This window comes from Marmota marmota, unplaced genomic scaffold, assembly GCF_001458135.2.
Source record: "Marmota marmota marmota unplaced genomic scaffold, marMar, whole genome shotgun sequence".
Taxonomy (NCBI): domain Eukaryota; kingdom Metazoa; phylum Chordata; class Mammalia; order Rodentia; family Sciuridae; genus Marmota; species Marmota marmota.
Genome location: NW_025999949.1, coordinates 18,945,825 through 18,967,476, shown reverse-complemented (window position 1 = coordinate 18,967,476; position 21,652 = coordinate 18,945,825). Strand labels below are relative to the sequence as shown.

At 36.8% G+C, this 21,652-nt stretch overlaps 1 protein-coding gene across 5 annotated transcripts in view; it reads right to left on the bottom strand.

Moving 5' to 3' along the window:
* Col14a1 (collagen type XIV alpha 1 chain) overlaps nucleotides 1-21,652 on the bottom strand; it is a 201,008-nt gene that overhangs the window by 151,687 nt on the left and 27,669 nt on the right. For all 5 annotated transcript variants that reach the window (XM_048802064.1, XM_015486420.2, XM_015486421.2 and 2 more), the window contains exons 3-5: nucleotides 19,442-19,558; nucleotides 16,352-16,495; nucleotides 11,774-11,860 (exon numbers count right to left, since the gene is read on the bottom strand). In XM_048802064.1, coding sequence (XP_048658021.1) covers nucleotides 11,774-11,860; nucleotides 16,352-16,495; nucleotides 19,442-19,558 — 348 coding nt within the window. The remainder of the gene's footprint in view (nucleotides 1-11,773; nucleotides 11,861-16,351; nucleotides 16,496-19,441; nucleotides 19,559-21,652) is intronic.

The following is a 21,652-nucleotide window of genomic DNA, read 5'->3' as shown; positions in this document are numbered from 1 at the left end:
GAAAGTGTTGGGGGGGGGGAACAGTTGTGGTTGTGTACAACTATAACCCAGAGACTTGGGAGGCTGAGACAAGAGGATCGCAGTTTGAGCCCAGCCTCAGCAACATAGTGAGACCCTATCTCAAAATAAACAGAAGAGGCTAGGGATGTAGTTCAGTGGTAAAGTACCCCTGGGTTTAATACTTGGAAGGAAGGAAGGAAGGAAGGAAGGAAGGAAGGAAGGAAGGAAGGAAGGAAGGAAAGAAGGAAGGGAGGGATGGAGGGAGGGAGGGGGGAGCCTCTAATATAAAGCAGTGTCTCTATAGATAGGCTTGCCCTGCTGTGTCTGCAGCTAATATGTGTTCTCTACAAGCATCTCCAACTGTCTGTCCAGAACTATTTTCTCCTTTAAAGATATGCACTTGGTGCAAAAGTAGCCTGTAAAAAGTGGCTCTTTACTGATAATTTCATACTAATTTAATCGTGTTATTAACATAATGAGAAATTCTAAATCTGTGTCTGTTAATTTGAGATTGTACAACTAATTTCCCAGATGAAATTTATGTGTATATATATATGTATGTATATATACATACATATATATATATTTTTTAAACTGTGTAGTACCAAGAGCACTGTTCTAGGGAACAAGGAACGTAAGGAATGTGACAAATTTCCCCTTACAGGCAGTTTAAATTCCCAGTAATATAAAATAACTATATTAAGACAACATACATTCAGATTTTTTAAGGGGCCTATAAAAATAATCAAAATCTTATTATCTTATAAAGAGTAACTACATGTGAGGGTGGGGCTGCTATTTTAATGAAAATGGTATAAAATTACCAAATTAAAAGTCTTCCCTTTAAACCACATTAGTTCTTTTGTCTTAATGGCATTTAGATTAAAGATCTAGTTTGGGTTTATGTAGAAATGTTTACAGTGTATTTATGGAGAAAAATATTCATCCATACAAGTTAATGAAAATACAAAAAAATAAAAAGGACTACAGGAGTTACAGGACTTTTTCTGCCAGGTAAACTCTTACTCATCCTTCAAAACCCAGGTTACCCTTCACTATCTCCATGAATATTTTTCCACTGCCCCCAGATGGGACTCTAAATACCCTCATTTCCTTCCTTGAATTTTTATATAGTTACTGTACTTGTTACAATGGAATATTGCATTTTGCAAATATTTCTATTTCCCTGACTAGACCTCGAACACTTTGAGAAGTAAGGAATTTTATGCATTACCTTTTTAGACCCTTTGGGCTGCTCAACTCTTGTCACATCATTGAATGTGAACTAAATTGAATTGTGTTCTTCAAAAAAATAATGTTTTCATGTAATTCATAACTTAAGCATTAGAGAAATGAACCATGATAGTTCAGTTAAATGTGGTCTCTCCTGCCCTGCCATGCAACTGCACTGGGAAAACAGGCTACAGTTATTTAGAGATCAGGGAGGTTTTATCAGAGTTGCTTATCTTCCTTGATGTTTTCCCAATGCTAGTGGCTAAGCTGAATGAAAAGCAAAAGTGTACTATTTTTACTCACAGTCTTAATATACAGTCAGGAAACCTCATAATTATTTCACCACAACTAGTCTAGGATTCATTTAGTGGCTTTGAATTATTTTTTTCTATGCCACTAGCAAAATATATAGCAAGGCCATTCATTAATCAAGACATTTGAAGAAAAAAAAAAACTGTGGTTGCAGAACAATTTTTCACTTAAGTCTCCTGTGAGGTTGACTTCAAGTTTCCTAACCAAAAGCAAAAGAAAATCCCTAAGAATTTGGTGTAGTAGAACTCTTGGAAGCTCACTGTTACCAAGCCATGATTGGCTACAGACTTCTCACTGAAGAGACATTTTAAAAAAAAAAGAGTTAAGATCATTTTCTATTTGTCAAGAGCTCAAATTGTTCTAAGAGTTTTCTGGTACATTGGCATATTCTGTTTCTCACAACATTCCCACAAAGAACCACTATTGTCCTCATTTTTTGGAAAATGAAACTCAGATTCAGAGAGGATCGGTGATGAACTCATTGGTTACTAGCAGCTAGGACAGGACACCAGGTCTTCTAAATGTTTGGTCCAATCTGCCTTTTCTAATGCACCATGCTTTCTTTACCACAGTTGTCCTCACAAAGGCAGCATGAATGGTCACTGTTATATGAAATAGCATTGGACTAGTGGATGTGGAGCCAGGGGCTCATTTCAGCTATACTTGGAGTTCATCTTCAACAAGGTGAGCTTGGTGCTCATCTAACCCAGTGTTGGTGGAGATGTACCTTTCCAAGCATCCGTGATAGATGACTTACGCTAATGTGAAACAATTCCCCCCAACATTCTCTTCCTTTACCTGCTTCTAATTTTCTTCCTAGAACTTCTTTCTTCCTAGAAATACACATGATGATTAAGCATGATGATTAAGTTCTTGTGTTGACTTGTCTGGGGCACGGGTGCCTATGCATTTGACCAAACGTTATTCTGGATGTGTCAATAAAGGTGTTTCTGGGTGAGCAGCAAAGCAGATCGCCTGCTCTGCTGTGGGAGCAACTCACAAACTCACTTCAACAGGGCAAAAAGGATAGGTGAGAAGTCCAGAGCTGCTCCTGCCTTGCTCCTGGCGGGGGCGGGGGAGATCAGTCTTCTCTTGCCTGCAGACCTAGGTGTCAAGCCTGCTGGCTTTTGAATGGGAACTCGCCAGTAACCTCTGTGTGCTGAAATGACACCTCGGCTCTCCCCTGGGCCTCCAGGTTGCGGCTGTGACTCCTCAGCTTCATAATCACGCAATCCAATTCCATACCATAAACCTCTTTCTACCTACCTGTCTTTTCCATTTATGCTCAATATCAATCCTAGAAGGCAGGTGTTCTCTCCCTTCATTCAGAAGGAAAGGCTAAGCAACCAGGGAGATTAAAATGTGCCCATTGTCACACACTGAGAAGTAGAAACACCAAATCCAAATCCAGGACTGACTTGCAAAGCCTGAACTGTTTAGCTGTTGTGCTGTTCAGGTTCTATCAACAAAGAGAAGCATTAGAAAGGAAAGAAGGAAGAAAGGAGAGAAGGAGGATGAAAAGGTAGAAAAGAAAGAGGGAAAGAAAGCTTCCCATGCCTCGGAATTAAAGACAGCATGAAATCAAAGCCATGGTCTCATGTTTGACCTGGAGTGAGTTCCACCATGACAGCCTCCAGGAGTGTGAAGCTCAATGGCTGCACTACAGCAGGAAGACTGTTCCGGCTGTCACTCAGAGCCCCGCCTCTTCATAGTAACTGGCAATTACTAACCACCACATTCATCACATTTCTTCTCTGCTCCAAACCGTAAGGATATAGGGAAGACATGACAGCTGTCTTCAAATATTGAAAGGGCTGTCATATGGAAGAGGGATTAGGAACATTCTGTATGCCCACAAGGCATGTACGAGGAGACGGATCTCCACTCAATTACAGACAGGATGTCTGCTTGGGGAAACGGTGAGATTGCTGTTCACGAAAGCAGGTGCAGGACCACCCCTGATGGAATGCTCAGATTCAAGACCTCTCAACTGACTCAGCTACAGGAACTTCCAGCCCTGGTGTTTATGATTACTTCCTCCCTGCCCCACCTACTGAATTACACCTGAAATATCTGTTGTGCTTTTCAAGGCTCTCCTGAATTCAACTCCACTTGACTCATCCATGTTTATTTTTCCCTTTCTCCCAATATAATTACCTTTGTTTTCCTGAAAAGCATTACCATCTCTGAGACTTCCAATTCAATTTCTATCCCCCATCTCTCACATATCTTCTCTGAAATCTACCTGTCTACTTTGTCTGACCACCACTATTTTAAAATGATATTTGCTCCACTTTAGAAGCCAGCACATGACATTTCCATTTATTTGCAGTTCTGCATATAGTACTATATTATTTGACTATATGTTTACTTTTTTTGTTTAGGTGATTTTAGGTGATTTTCTGCAAAATGCAACAATTCAGTCATCCCTGTTACTCCAAATCATTAACAAATAGATTGTAAAATTTCGCAATTTCTGAAGCCAAAACACCTGTTCAATTTGATGCAGTCAACCCTGAAGGTATAGAGACAAGATGTTCAATAAAAAATCCTTCAACAAGAAGGAAGTTATCAATTGCCAAGCTCCAGAATTCCTGAGAGATGGATTACACCAAAATTTATTTCAGATAGAGATCCAATGAGGTTGCATATAGGGTCATGTACTGCACGACGGCATGTCCATCAACAATGGATCACAGGTGATGGTGCTCCCATGGAACTATAGTGAAGCTGCAAAGTTCCTAATGACATCATAGCCATTATAATGCCACAGCACAGTTCATTGCTCACATGTCTATGGCAATGCTGGTGTGAACAAGCCTAGTGCACCACCAGTCATATAAAGGCACAGCATGTACAATCACGTGTACATACAACACTTGAAAATGGTTGGATCATTCACCAAGCCACCTAGTCTGTGTAAGTACACCCCATGACGGTTGCACAATGACCAAATTACCCAATGACACATTTCCCCAAACGTGTCCTGTGGTTAAATAAGACGTAACTCTTCATGGACTGTTTTGTGCTTAAACTAGCTGGAATGTGTTTCAGGTGAAGTCAAAAGATTCCTGACTAATATATCACCTAGAATTGTTCAGTGAAGGCAGATCATAAACAAAAGGGAAACAGTCTAAAGAAGAAAAGTTTAGTTCTCACACAGATCTTGAGAACTAAAAGGATTTCAATTAGCTCTGTTAGGAACCATGTGTAAACAGGGTGAATTCCAAGTTTTATATCAATTGCCTTCTTACATTTAGGTGACAACATATGAAATGCTATGGACTAGGAGTATTCTCACTGGAAGGGATTCCTGTCCTCTTTTATCTCTGCTATCATGGTTTTATGTAAGTCACTGACATTACTTTTTATAAACAGTGGTTTTACTGGGTGTGGTGGCACACACCTGTGATCCCAGGGATTCAGAAAGCTGAGGCAGGAAGATTGCAATAAAAAACAAAAAAGGGCTTTGTATGTAGCTCAGTGGTTAAGTGCCCCTGGGTTCAATCCCTGATACTGAAAATAAATAAAGGAATATAATAAAAAGAGTGATTTTATTCAACATCTCAAGGTACTGAAGAACAGATCATTGCAGATAACTAAATCTCCATCAATTAAAAAAGGGTTCAACAAGTCCTTTTCTTCCTACTTGATTCTCTTTCCTCTTTCAAAATCTTCTCTTTGTCCTTGGTGTCCTACAGTCTCAATAACATGGTAGTGAGTGAGACCATCTTTTAACATACACTCTTTTTTTGGTTCCTTTTAAAATTTATTGATATCCTTTGTTATAGTCTTTTATTCTTTCTTCTGTTTTGAATACTTCTATTACTTATTAATATTGTTCTTTATTATACAATCTTTAGGTAATAGTTCCATAACTGAAACTCATTGAATCCAGAGACCACCCAGTATGTGTCCTCTGACTCTTACTCAGCTCATGATTTATTTCTGTGATTTGAAATACTGGTTATGAATTCTTCACTCATTTTATATCTGCAGCAATCTAGAAGTTGAGCTGAGTTCGTGTGCCTGAAATCCGATTTTATGTTTGCTCCCGCCAGGCATCCCATGGCTTTTAGCAGCCCTGAGCACTTTTTATATTAATTTCTTGAATGGGAGGATCCCGAGTTTGTGAAGAGTATAATTGAATGTTGAAACTGTGTGTGGCCAAGGCCTGTGGTGACGCACTCTCAGGGGCCTTTTCCCTAATGCAGGGCCCAGGCACAAAGGCAGAATTTCCTCCTATTCCCCTGAACTGATTAGCAATGATGTTCTAGTCCACCCTAGTTGAGCTGGAATGCTGTGGGGAGTGTCTAGACAACGGCGATTACATTAACAGAGAGAATAGGAGAGGACAAGAAGAGGAAGAGGAAGAGAAAGAATGAGGAAGAGGAGGAGGAGGAGAAGGAAAAATCCCTTAAAGAGGATACTCAACGAGCCAGGCATCATTCTAATCCTTTTAATGCATGAATCTCAGCCCACAGCTTAACCCCAATGTCCCATTTATGACCAGAACCAGCCCCTTGCCCCTTGCTTCTAGGAGTGGAGTCAGGATCTAACTGGCATTAACTTGTGAAACCCACCTATCCCCCTCTGCTTTAGCTGATCTTCTGACCCTTGCCTAACTGAAATTTAAATCTCCATCTGTTCAAGCTGAGCTCACAGCCCTGAGTTTGGCAGATCCAAGGCCTAGAATACCTAGCAGGAAAGGACACAAAATTTTAAATCAATCTGTGAACTATGAGTCAAGGACCATTAAGCGTTTATGGGAGATCAGCCATCCCAGTAAGCGGAAAATACACCTTGAGGATAATCAGGTGTCCACAGCTAAAAGCCAGGGAGGGATTCCTAGCAGAAGCAAACACAAAATTGGATTTCAGGCACATAAGCTCAGCTCAAATTCTAAAGATTGTCACACTCAACCATAATGACTGTGTATACTTCAGAACTGGCTCTTCAGCAAGAGGAGGCACTGGGTACACATGTTAAGCTGCTACTGGGCCACCTAGGCTCTGTCAGGGCAGAATTTGGTGACCATGCTCACCATTTACTCCCCAGCCACTATCTCAGTGCTCAGGACTAGGCGGAAATTATCAAACCTCAGCTATGCAGTCATTGTTAAATCAACATGAAAGATTAGCTATGATGGCATCAACTCATATAAAATATGCACTCTAAACAGCATATGCTTATCTGGCATTTACTATGTTCCAAGTACTTTACATATATTAATTCATTCCATCCTCACAACTAACTCCTGGGAGTTCTCTAGTTTCAGGTAAAATAAAATAAAATAAAATGTGAGCATATAAGTAGAAGCCTTCAAAGGTATATAAATGAGAGTACATGCTATACAATTCTTACTAGAAGTAGCAAAACAGACACGCTGTCCTTGGAATAGCAATTAATCACTCAGTATAGTGAAGGGTTCTATTCCAAAACATTCAAAAGTTTTAAACATTCTAAGGAAAAGAATCAGCAACCTTGTTCTAAAAAGGGCAAGACAGAAAATATTCTAGTCTTTTCAGGCCATATGATCTCTGTCGGAACTTCTCAACTCTGATATTGTGGGAAAGCAGCCATAGACAATATGTAAAGGAATGAGCAGAGCTGTGTTCCAAAAAATCTTTCTGAAAAAAAAAAAAAAATAGAGGACTGGATATGGCCTATGAGGCCATAGTTTGCTGACTTCTGGAAAGAATAACAAAGTCATCTCATACTTTTCCCCTAAAAAGTGAGAGCTGTAGGACCCACCCTTCTCTGTACTGTAGAGAACTTGAGACAGAAAGAGAATGAGAATCAGTGATCACAAATGAAAAAGTGATTAAGAAAAAGAAAGAAAGAAACCCCATGCTGCTTCTATCTGTCTCATAATCTTTTTTAATCAGGTTCTGCATTCTTATGCAAAACTCCAAAAATAACTAGAAAAAGCTGTTTGGACACAATGAAGAAATAGCCATCATGCAAATGTGCCAATATTGTGCTCAAAGGCAAATTCCACTTTTGTTTGCGAGCTAGTTTTAGATTATTGAAGAAACATGTACAGTAGATTAAAAACAAGTAACTAACTGCATCGCAACTTCTGCTAAGGATCTCAGCTCTTTGCATTTAAACTAAAATTCTAAAATATGTGAACTATGTCTGATTATATCTGAGCCACTGTCAAAGTAGTCTCTTGTACCAGAAAATTATAGATTGTAAGGCAAACAATGAGCAGCACAGTTAGAAGAGAATCATGAGGCTAACACAATTTGGAGGGATACTTATGCTAGATCCTGCTTGAAAGACCTGCATGGGGAAGGTCTCCTGGTCTCCATGGCTTCCATTAGTGCTCCCCACTCAACTCCTTGGGAGCGCTAAGCTGGCCTGGATTGTCACTGTTTATAATTCACTTTTTAAGACAATCCCCCCACACAACTAGGCCCCTCAACCTCCTCACTGTCCCCATCCCCACCTCATGGGAATCATCACCATTCCACTGAGTGGCAAAAAATGCTAATTCATTAATATCTTTCATACGCATGTTAACTTTTTGATTACAATCATACAAGAAAATATGAAAATCACAAATACCTTTCAGGTCAATAGAGGGATAAAAAGAATTTAAAGAAAAAAGAAACTTGAATGAGTTTAAGTAAAGCATCAAAGAGAAAAAAAAAAGGATAGGAAAATGTGAGATAATAGCACAAAATAAATGGTAAGCCCCAAAATTATCAGTAATTTCTACCAAGTAAACTGAAGTTATCAAGTAAAATACAGAGATTGTCAGACAGAATATTTAAATGCCTCTAAATCTTCTTTATAAAACTATTCACCTTAAACCTGAGAACACAAATAGAAAGTTCAAGAACAGAAAATGGATGTATTTTTTGAGTACTAAACAAAATAAAGGTGTTACACCTACATTATTACTAGACCAAATATTCTTTGAGGCAAACATTGAATTTCTAAGAACAAAGAAATCATTACAAAACAAGAAAAAGAAAAATTCACTAGGAAAACATAACTCTTATTGCATATTCATTTATCATTATAATTATTGAAAGCAAAATTGCAAGAGTTATAGATGTAAATGGATAAATATTAGTGATAGAGACTAAAACACATTTTTCTCAAGGACATGTGGAATGGTTTTAAAAATTGACTACATCTAAATAATAAAATGTTTTTAACAACTGACAATATCTAAGTAATAAAATGTCTCAACAATTTCAAAGAATTTCCCTATACACCATATTTCCTGACCACAGTGCAATAAAGTTAGACATTAATAACAAATAAATATGTTTAATATCTCCGTGTTTAGAAATTAATAACATATTTCAAGTAATTTGTGAATCAAAGAAGATAATATAGTAATAATTAGAAAACAGTAATTCTGTATATCAAAATCTATATGATACAGCTCAAGCAGAACTTATACATTTATAGCCTTAAAGTGCATATAATAGAAAAGAAGAAAGACCAAAAATTAATGAGATAAGTATCCAGTTCATGATGTTATGAAAGGAAAATATATTAAAGAATAAAGCAAGCCAGGCATGGTGGCACGTGCCTATAATCCCAGCTATGCAGGAGGCTGAGGCAGGAACCTCACAAGTTCAAGGTCAGCCTCAGTAATTTATCAAGACAATCAGCAACTTATTGAGTCCTTGTCTCCAAAAAAAAAAAAGAAGAAGTGGGAATGTACCTCAATGGTAAAGCAACCCTGGGTTCAATCCCTAGCACCAAAAAAAGAAAGAAAGAAAGAGAGAGAGAAAAGAGATGCAAAAGTTGTAAGCCAATGGCAGTCCAGGAGAAGATATTTGCAGATAAATAGCAATATAACAGAAAAGGGTTTTATATACAAAATACTTAGAAAGCTTCCAAATACTCATTTTTAAGTGATTGGAATAAATTTTTTCTGGTAAAAATATTACAGAATGGAACTAAAAGGCCAAATAAAGTACATTCCATTTCATTACAGATAATTAGCAATGCATAATATTTAAAAGAACCAATAAGAAAACAATTCCAGATATTGACAAGGGACAAAAAGTAATAATACTAGATATAGAACTTCAGGTATTAAATAGAAAATATTTTAAAAGGTACCTCATCACAAATATTTTTGCCACCAAATATTCATTTTGAAAAGACAACACAAATATGAATACAAATAATAATAAATGCTGTCAAGGATGTGGGAGGAAAGGTACACTCATATACTTCTGTTAGGACTGAAAATTAATACAAACATTCTGGAAAGCAGTATGGAGATTCCTCAAAAAAAATAGGAATGTTATCCCATTCCTTGTTATATATCCAAAAGATCTAAAATCAGCATACTATATGGATATGGTCACATCAATGTTTATAGCAGCATAATTCACAATTAGACAAATTATGGAACCAACCTAAGTGCCCTTCAGAAGATGAATGTGGTGGTACACAAAAGAGCATTACACAGCCATAAAGAAGAATGAAATCATGGCATTTGCTGGTAAATGGATAGAACTGGAGGGCTTCATGTTAAGTGAAATAAGCCAGACCCAGAAAGTGAAAGGTTGAATATTTTCTCTTATATTCAAAAGCTATCTCCAAAATAAGGGGAAAGAGGTGTGTGTGTGTGTGTGTGTGTGTGTGTGTGTGTATGTTAGTGAAAGGAATCCTATGAAAATAGGAGGGAGTCAGTGGAGCAGAGGAAGGGGATTGAAGAGGAAGGAAGAGGAAAGAAGATAGGGAAGCATGGTAGAATGAAATAGACCAAACTCTCCTATGTACATATGTGAATAGACCACAGTGAATTTCACCTTTATGTATGCCTATAATGCACTAATTTAAAAAAAAACTATAAATAAGTAGAAGAAATACCAGTAGAGTAGAGGAAAGGGAACAGGGAGAGGGAGGAGGAGACGGAAAGCGGAAACACTAGGAACTGAAAGGGAGCAAATCATATTCTATGCATGTATGATTATGTCAAAATGAACCCCAATACTATGTATAATAAATGCACTAATAAAAAATTAATAAAAACAATTACACAAGCCAGGCGAAGTGGTGCATGCCTGTAATCCCAGCAAGTAAGGAGGCTGAGGCAGGAGGATGGCAAGTTCAAAGCCAGCCTCAGCTTACCAGCAAAGCCGAGGCGCTAAGCAATTCAGTGAGACTCTGTCTCTAAATAAAACACAAAATAGGCTGGGGATGTGACTCAGTGGTCAAGTCCCCCTGAGTTCAATCCCTGGTTATCCCTGCCCCCAAATAATGATAACACAAAACAAAAATGAACAGGAAAAAAGCACTAATGATTACTAAGATTAAAAAAAATAATGCTCAATTTCATTAGTAATCAGAGAAATGAAAATTAAAGTAATTAAGTATTATTGGGGAAAACTCAAAATATTGTGTATTTCAAATGTTAGAAATATATAGCAATAAGCACTGTCATACATTGTTGGTAGAAATACAAATTATAGAAAAAATTAAGACAATTTAGCACACTCTAAATTTGGCAGTACAAAATTTGCAAATCCTTTAGCCCTGCAGTGCCACAGTTAGAAATACGCTCATTGCAGTATGTTTATGATAGAATTAGCAAACATTTAAATGCCCAATCATAGGGGAATAAGCAGTACATTTCATAGTCTATCCCACAAAGATTATCTGGCCATTTTTTTAAATGAGGTAGACTAATAATAACACCTAACATATTCAAGGGTGGGCAGCATTCTGACTATTTTATGCATATCGACATGATTTATCCCAAGGAATTCTCTGAGGTGTCCTGTTCCTATTTTGCAGATGAGGAACTAGAGACACAATCATTTGGGTAACTAGCATAAGATCACTCAAGCTCTCCCATTTGCCTCCTGAATGCAACAGCAGGCTTGTTGCATTCAGGAGGCAAATGGGAGAGCCTGAGAAGCTTACCACTGCCCCACCTGACTCCTCTACAGATGGATGGGGAAAGCACCCATGGGAAACAGCAAGGCACAGAACAAAGACCAGAATGGGAAGGCTGCACATGTATGAATGTGAAGAGAGGTGACCAGAGAGTCATACACCCAAAAGTATTGACTATCATTAGGTTGGGGAAGGAAGAGGGTGGAAAGGCCCCAAAGGTGATTTTTATAGTCGACTGTATACTCTTCTGCTGCCCACCAACAACCACGCATGCATGTACAGCCTGCGTCATTGAAACAACCAACTCCCAAAGTGAGCCAATCAAAAAAAAAAAAGCAAGTCTGACCTGGTACAGAGGGTTTAGTCCCATTTCCTTTGTCCACAACCTTGGCTCTGGGCTTTGTTGGATCCTTTCTTTTTTCCAAATCTTTAACTGGAAGAAAAGTAGAAATACAGCTATACGTTAAGGTCCAAAAGAAAAAATATTCAATAAGTTTTTACTAAAACCCCTGAAAACCCTTAGAATATTAATAGAAATCAGTTCCATGGCACAAGCACATCCCCAAATATTAGAACTGCTGAGTTTTTTCAACCTTTTCAGGAGAAGGTGCAGAAAGCACTTAAGGAATTTGCGTTGAGTACTGACTACGGGCAGAGGTATCAACTAAATTTCTTCCTTCATACCTGCTGCAAAATTAGCATATTACTCCCATCTCATACACAAGGGTATAAAAAGCCAGGAGGCCAAAACACATCTTATAAAACCAATGGGTGCTGGCCTAGGATATATGCCATATCTTCATGTCCCTGGACTTGGCCTATGACCTTGACCCTCTTTCTAGAAAGATATTAGCCATGAATAGTTTCCTTTGAAATGACTCCATCTGCAACAGGAGAACCCCATAACAGTTTTCTTTCAAACTTAAAAAAAATGTTTCTCTATTAACAAAGGGTAGTGTTTCTTTGTCACATTAATAGGAAACAGAGACCAAAAAATGATCTTTGGCCCTTTGATACACTACCAACTTAACACCATTAGCTTAACTTTGTATTTGTATTCTCTGCTTAAAATCCACAACAGTTTTTCTGCCATTACTTGGAAGCTTAAACAGTTGGAGTCATTCAAGACCACCACCAAATGGCAAGTTCTGCACAAACAAAATGCCCTGTGACTATGCAGGAGCAAGCCAACAGCAACAAACTTCATTTACTTGTACATTCACCTCACAGAATCAGCACATTTAGGACCGGGTAGGCTACATGGGGAAAGCAATGGTTTTCTCCCACCCTTCCTTGCTGTCTTCTCCAGGATGTGGTTCCAAGGCTCCTGTCCTTCTCATAGCCTCCACCTCTTTCTTTCCACTGACTTCTATCCTTCTGCCGAAAGAGTATGAGACCTGTCATCCACCAAGAAATTCTTACTCCAACTCTATTGTTTCTGTCTGTGAAAACCTTCCTTGGCTTTCTGGTACCCAGAAATTAAATTACAAGATTTAAAAGAAAAAAAAGTAGTAAGATACTTTGATCATGTTAATCCTACTGACCTAATTTTTTACATTCACTTTAGAGCTTATTCTCTAGCTTCTTTATAAGCATGGGCCCTTTGGAGCACCACTTTTATTATGGTTTAGATATAAGTTGTCCCCCAAAAGCTCACGTACAAGACAATGCAAGAAAGCTTAGAGGTAAAATGATCGGATTATGAGAGTATTTACCTAAACAATGTGTTAATTCACTCATAGGATTAAAAGGCAGTAACTGTGGGCAGGTAAGGTATGGCTGAAGGAGGGGGGTACCTGGGGGTGTGCCCTTGAGGTTTATATTTTGTCCTTGTTGAGCAGATGTCCCCAGCTGCTTTTCTCTACCCACATACTTCCACCATGATGTTCTGCCTCACCTAAAGTCCCAAGGAAGGGAATGGGCCATCTGTGGATTGAAACTTCTGAAACCGTGAACCCTCAAATAAACTTTTCTTCCTTTGAGATTGTTCTTGTCAGATCCTTTGGTCATAGCAGTGAAAAAACTGACTAAAACAGCTTTTTAAAAAATCTTTTTCTCAGCTTTTACAAAGGCATTATCCTGGATAACCCCTCCTTTATATTCTCATTCTTTGGATCTTTTTCTATTTCATTCCAGGAAAAAAAAAAATGATCATCTGCAAAAGCTGCCTTGCATCTCTGTAAACTCCGCCTGTAATTGTATTATCACACAATTTAAGTTCTCATCTTCCCATGGATAATTTCCAAATCTACATCTTCAACTCCACCCACACATGGACTTTGGCCACAAATTACTTATATTTTCTCAAAGAATATATGTTGGCAAATTTAATATAAGAAAAATTGTGCTGAGTACGGCCGGAGGTAGAAATAGATCTGGGAAAGAATAATAATTCCAAAGATGGAGTCTAGAGAAATTTCACTGGAAAGGTGACATTTAAGTCACATGGGCAGAATTTTGCAGGCAGAGATCAGCAAAAGAACATTCCAAAAAGGAAAAATGGTTACTGAAAAGAAAGTTTGCCATGACACACCATAACCCCAATTACGGATAAAAAAGAAAAATAAATCACTTTGAAAATTGGGTCAATGGATCACCTAGAAGGTGCAACAGATATATCACACCTAGTTGCTATCCTATTCATGGAAGGACATAACTAGAAAACTGTCGTGAGCAAAGTGGTTTACAACAGTAACTACTATGTCTTACTATGTGCTGAACACAACATTACACATGCTGTCATCCCCATTTGCAGATGAGGAAACCAAGACTGGAAGTGATTGTCATGTGTGGCAGATTTGGACGCCTAATATCCTGTGTTTGGACATGCCCTTCTGTCTTTAAAATCCAAAGGTTGTATAGGTTTCCTATATATCCAAAAGAAGATAGCTCACAAAGAATCCAAATCCCTGCACTAGCTGCAAACCTATACCCACAAAGCTTTGTCTTGACCACAATTTTCCTGGATCTAACTTTGAAATTTTTCAAGTCATAGAAACCAGGCTTTAACTCCATCTTACAGGGAGGAAGAATATTACTGACATGCAACATTAAAAAGGAAAGCAAGCCAAGAAAAAGTTAACTGAATTTCTTTCTTAGAAACTGTTGTTTAAATCAAACTAATCCCTCTTTCTTGCCAGTAACAATAACATAGCTAAGGAAAAGTCTGCATATAATTTTTCTAGCTAACCAGTTAGACCTTTGCTACAATTATTCCTCAGAGCTAATCAAGCTGTAAACAAATGAATTTCTTTTTAAGTACTTTGAATAAGTAGCTACTGAGAAAGTTTTTTTAAGGGCCTTTGTTTCTTCTACTGCTCTGTTGGTGGGATATTTGAAATATACAGTTGTAAAACCTTCGGACTCCAGCTAAACAAACCATTTCACCTTTTACTGCTTCTCACCGACTTTAAATTATTTCATTCACTTATATAGAGATATAAGATGCTAAAAACTGAATAAAAGAAGAGGCTGATTTATACTAAAAATAATATTAAAAAACTTTTCCAGAGCTTGTGGACAATAAGAGTCTCAAAAGAATATAATATTTATAACATCTGTACATCCTACTGATAGGTGAATATACCAAATGTCTTTGTTCACATGTTTCAAGAGGTAGTAGGTTAACAAAGTTTTGTTTGATTTCATTCTAGTTTTTTTTTAAAGTCACCAAATGTTCACACAGAACATTACTCAGGGAAGGAAGAAAATAGGAAACATGGTGTAGTAAATAGAACAATGTTCTGTAGACAGAACATTGGTATACAGAGTTTCAGATTGTGTGGCCTCCTGAATGTGTGGATTAATCTTACAGCAGAATTGAAAAAGCTGTTGTTTAATATAAGGTGATTCTATTTTAAATAATGTCTATGATTTGCATCAAGACAGTAAGGAGAATGTAGCCCTATATAGGAAGAAGACTGACCATGAGTGGCTAATTGTTAAAGCTGGATGATGAAAACTTAGGGGTTTATTGTACCATTTGGTTGATTTGGAGATATTATGTTTTAAATTGCTCTTTGGCAATGAAGTAACAGAAAGTTAACCAGGATAGACTTCTGTTCTTACTCATAATACAAGAATTTTGTCCTTCACATTTGAAAGATCACCTCTGGGAAGAGGGCCTCTCTGGTAACTAGAATACCCAGTCTATAGAAGCAATGATTTAACATGTGTCTAGTACTGAGAATATGGCCTGCTACATGGTAGACATGTAGTACATATTTTTAATCAAAAAAGGAGTGAATAAATAAATGAATGCATCCTGATAGTTATAGAACCAGGGCCTGTGTGACCTAATTTTAAACTCTATTTTAGGAAAAGCTTTCTAATAGAACTATGCAGACCTGAACTGGGCAACTTCAGGGCTTTCTCCCCTGGTTACAATATCCCCTGCACACTCTACATTTGCTGAATGATTCTACAGAGGAGATGCAGGCATCATCATATAGTTTATAGTCATATAGTCGAGCACCTATTATGCCATGCATATGATATGCAGTTAGAATATAATGAAAAATAGAAGGAATTGAACCTCTGACTTCTCAAACCTTATAGGCTTGTTTGTCAGGGACACAGAGAAATAAAAAGGCCATTGCGATACAATGTCATTTGAACCAGAGGGGAAGCTAGTACAACCAGAGAAGGTACATAGGAGAGATGTCTAAGTAAAACTCAGGAAACAATGTCAGGGAGAGCATTTGGAAAGCAAAACTTGAAGAACTGGAGGAATCCACCACAATAAGGAAATGGAAGGGTAGAGATAGGAGGAATACATAGAAGGTTGGAGTGAAGTTCTTTTAAGATCTTTGCAAATCTAGAAAAAAAATCTACATTTGTAAGCATTTAGAATATATACGACAGATTCAAATACAATGTTGGAACAGAGCCCCACAGTGGTTCTTTAAGACCTATAAATACATACTTCTGAATTGGCCTTGAGCTGGCTTGCTTTCTTTGTCTTTATGGTATGCAATAAGTTGAACTGTGTAATTCTGCTCTGGCATAAGACCTTGAATAATTGCTTTAGTTGCAGTGTTCTGGAGATTCAATTGATTGGTTTTTCCTCCTATAATAAAACAGAAAGATAAACATAAGGTTAACTATGTGTATTATGAAATAATAAAACAAGATTTTAAAAGGCTAAGACACCTTTAAAATTCATTTTCACTGTTTACTTTTACAGTGTACAGCATAATGTTTTGATGTACACTGAAAGGTAAAGGCGTATAAAAATGCATGTAATAAATAGTACGTGGATATAGCACTTCCTTGGAATACAACTTTCTCATTTTCAGCTGTTCTTTTTTACTAGAAAACTTGGACAACTGACTAAATTAGATAAAAGCACATTAATGAAAATCTTCCATCACAACATACTATGACTTGTATTCTCTAGGCAAAGCCATGATACAAAGGCAGAAGACAGCAGGCCCTCAATATCAGATATACTCTTCAAGGAAAAGAGTTCCGCTTAAAAATGAAAAGGGAGCTATGAGCAGGCTGAACATAATTATCCACACTGGAATTTTTCCTATGGCCTCTCTAAGTAATTCAAAGCATCCTGGAAACATGAACAATTGAATTATCTTAAATCTAGCCACCATGGGCTCAGGATGCTGAAGAAACCATGCATTGCCTGCCCACTTAAGAGTTTCTGGTACGGATTACTGCATCTGAGAAAAGGGAAATTAATTTAAAACTCTGTCCCTCTATCAGTAACAGCAAGAGGGGTTTGAAATTTGTCAAATTAATCAAAGATAACACAAATTATAATATATTTTAATTATATTCTAATAAAATGAATGTCATTAAGTTTGAAAGGTGTTTTTGCTGTTACTTTTCATGCTGCCTGCTACTAGAACAGAAAGTTGGGTCTTTCTCGTGCCAAAGCCCCTTTCTTTAAATGCATTTGCATCCAAGATGTTAAATCTGGTTTCACAAATTTCTATCATTTAAAATTCACCCACTATAAAATTCACCAAAAGTAAATTCTCATAATGGGTGCTTTCCTAAAAACAAAAAGCTCCATGTAAAACCCTGTGTATTACAGTCTTCTGTTGAGAGTTACATAATGTATTATTTTATTAAAGGCTTTGAGAATCCTTCCATTAAAAAGTTTAAAACTCTGTCTAAACTAGCATTTCCCAAATCTATTTGACTATTAAACCATTTGATTGCATAAGGGCTATTAGCATCCTTGCAGAATAGCATGGTGAAAGACTGGCATAAACAATACTTGGACTATGTTTCAAAGTACTAAAACACCTATAAACAGTATGTGTCTAGATTTATTTATTGCAGTTTTATTTACTATATCTAGTTGAGTAGATACCAGAGTGTCAAGTTGTTCAATTGACTTGGGGCACTGTAATAAGGACATTATGCAAAGTAAACTCAACATTCATCAGGAAATAATTTGCTTTCACCCCAGTTTTTATTTTCATTTTATCCATATTTTTATTTTTATTTCACTGTGGACATTTAAGTAAGAGTTGGGCACATACATTTTTGGATGCACAGTTTCAGAGGGGATTGAAGGATCAGGTTGAGGTTTGGCTCAGAAGCCATCCAAATAACTTCTAAGATTGTATGGTTCCTCATTACATTCCAAAATCTGACATAGGGAATTCTCAAAAGTACCACAAATTAGTAACTTGTATACTGACATTTAGATAGAATCATAATGGTATTCTAGAATCTCTTACATTTTAAACTTCCATGCTGTCTTCTTCTTTTAAACCATATATATATATATATATATATATATGTGTGTGTGTGTGTGTATATATATATTAGTTGTTAACAGACCTTTATTTTATTTATTTATATGCTGAGAATCAAACCCAGTGCCTCACACATGCCAGGCAAGTGCACTACCACTGAGTCATAGCCCCAGCCCCTAAACCAACTATTTTTAAAAGTCCAAAAAATTCAAAATTGGGACACACTCCAAAGTGTAGTGTCTGACCCAGTCTTGAGAATCAAGAGCTTCTTTCTCCAAGTGAGTCACTTCTGTAGGCCACCACAGGAAAAGTTGGCATCTGCTGTCATTCAACTGAAAGTCACTCTAATGAGCCTATGCATAGTATTTCTTAATTTTAAAAAATGCTCTTTTTAGTGACCAACCAAGAAGCCAGGTGATTCAGCTGTCTGTCTTGTTTCTCAGATTTAATACAAATAGGAATTGCCTAGGGACTCTTAAAATTCAGATGCCAATTCAGGAGTTTGGAGTTGAGACCTTATCTTTAGCATTTCATAACAAGCTCTCATGCCAATATTACAGGTCCCCAAATCTACCTTCATGAAACCTCCACAAGGAAGTCACTAACATTGCCTGACACATTGCATTGAAGAAACAGAGGCACTAAGATATTAAATACCTCTCCAGAATCACACTACTTAAAAATGACCAAACCAGGGTTTGAACTAAAAAGTCCAGTTGTTGATTCCTTCTTCATTTCCACGACACCCATGCAATCCCCCCACATGCCCTCTCTTCAGTTTATCATACTTGTATAATAGAAGCATAAATATGAGAAAGAAAAATTCAACTAAAATTAAATTAAAATTTTTTACATATTACTTTATACTCATGATTGATAAATTTGTTCAACTTATATTTTTCCTGCTTTAATTTATCACTTATTTTTACAATGTCTACTTAGCCTTTACAGTAATAAGGTATAATTTCTGAATTATAACATTCTATCAAGTTAATTGATTATAATGTATTTAAATAGTCATGACACCCAGGTGTATTATACGTTTGAAGCATCATTGGACTTGAACGGAGATTCTTCCATGCTCTGGAAATTTGACCTGAAGAGAATTAATTACAGAGAGATCAAGATCACTTTTTTATACTTTGGAGAACATAAGTTCTTTGATTACAAGATGAGATTTCAAGCTTAAAAGATTAAATAAAACAAAGAGCTTTCAAATGATCCCTAAAGCAACACTTCCAACTACCTATACAAAAGAAGGTGCTAATGCTCTTGTTGATTGTTTTTACCTGAAGCTGGAGTCACAAGAAGTTTGTATCCGCCAAATTTCCCTCTTGGAGCCTTCCATGAAATCTGTATACTGTCCTGAGATAAGACATTATATCTTAACCGTGTGGGTGGAGCCACTGAAAAGGAAGAATAAAATGGTTTAAACATGGAAATGTCCACACTTCATTTTTTAAACTGAAAAATCAAAGTAACATTCAAAATACACATGCTTCATCAGCCTCAAACTATGCTCTCTCTAAAACCCCATTAATGTTCAATTTGTAAAATAATGCAAATGGGAAGGCATTTGTTTTTTACTTAACAGACACCTATTTGTCAAATATGACTCCTTATGACAAAGAACTAAGTCTTAGTGTTAGAAATTATTTCTCTATCCTAGTTTAAAAATTGAAGCCAATTTTGTAAAATCCCTCTATTATATTGTAAAGATGAATTTCCTACTTGGAACTTGTGAGCATTTATAATCTTCTCCACTGGGACCACTGTACGCATGACTTTTGGTTTCTCACTGTAGTAATCCAATATTTTTAATGATATAATATTTGAGAAGGATATTAGAACATATTATGGTAATAATATTAGTCACTTAAAACATATGAGAAAGAAATTACAAAGGCATTCAGGATCAAATAAAAGATAATTGTTTTGTAAACTTGGATCAACTCTCCAAGATTAACTGACTTAAACCTGTCAGATACATAGTACATGGGTCATGATTCCACCCAGAATATTTAATAATCATTTTTGACAGATCATCAAAATGGGTAGTTGCTTTTTGAATAAGTCATTCAAATTTTAAAACACGTTTTCAGCACCCTCCATAAATGTTCCAGAATTTCAAAATAAGGACTTTAGTTAAGAAGGTTTTTATTACGTAATACCTAAAAATATCTAGTTTTTTTATAAAAAAAAAAGAAAGAAAGAAAAGTTAATAAATAACAGTAACGTTAGCACTCATTACCCACCCTTATACCCAGCCTTTTTATCTCAGGAAACAGAATACAGGGGAAGGAAAGAAGTGTCCTATAAAATAGGCATGTGGCATAATATGGGGCTTGTATGTTAATATGATTCCCAGTTCCATCACTTACTGACTAAATAACATGGAAAAAGTGATTATGTTTTCCCAAAGAATCGGTTTTCTCGGTGTTAGAAAAGGTGACAGCAATACTTTCTGCAAAGGTAAGATGATAATTTTGAATAAGCTAATGGATATAATGTACTACAATAGGTGGTCAATAAATATCTCCTCCCCTTTTCCCTTATTTCCTCTAACTTTGAGCTCAAAAATCCTCAAACATCTGTTGAGTCCTCACAAAAAATGTATTGCTATCCCAATTCTGCGGATAAAGGAACCAAGGAGCACCTAAGAGACATGCTCAAGGTTACATACTAGTGAGGGAAAATTATTGACCCCAGATGAAACGTATGCACTATTTGATTGGATGAAGATCTACACTAAGAAGTCACCCTTCACTGAGCTGGATGCATGAAGAATTAACTACTCTACAAACTATTCCCTCATCTGAAGTCAGAAAGCACTGAAAGACACAATCATAAGAATAGTGTTCACTTTCTCATTGTTCCTTACTACCCATAAATAGAGAGTGCTAGTCATGTGGGACAAGCACATCAGCTTCCCATTCTGAGTTTGATAATGAATGGAAGAAAGAATTTCATTGGTTAATGGGAAAGCAGGAAATTTTATTGATTCTTTTTAGTTTTATATGACAGTAGAATACATTTTGACATAATTATATAAGTATGGAATGTATCTTGTTCTAATTCAGACCCCAGTACCTCTCCTTCCCCTTCCCTCTCCCTACTCACTGCTTCTCCCTCCCTCTATTGATCAGAAAGTACAAATTTATCATAAGGACAACTATTTTCAAATGGAAGTGGAAGGTGGCTAAACCTAGCATTAGGATGAATAGAGAAACTTTTACTATATTGCTCAGTCTTCAACTTGGGAAGAAACCTTATGCATGATAGGTTCTTGTTACTTATGGGAGAAAATTAAAAATAAGAATTAAAAAAAATTAAATACTAGATCCAAGTTTCTGAGTCAAATCAACTCAATGGGCTGGTAGATATCATTGGCCAAGTTCTGCATTGACTGTGCAGTTGAAAGAAAAACAGCATGCCTGAGAACCATCAAGTGGAAAAGTACATCAGATGGGGGCCTCAATCTAGGTGGTTCCAAAAGAGTC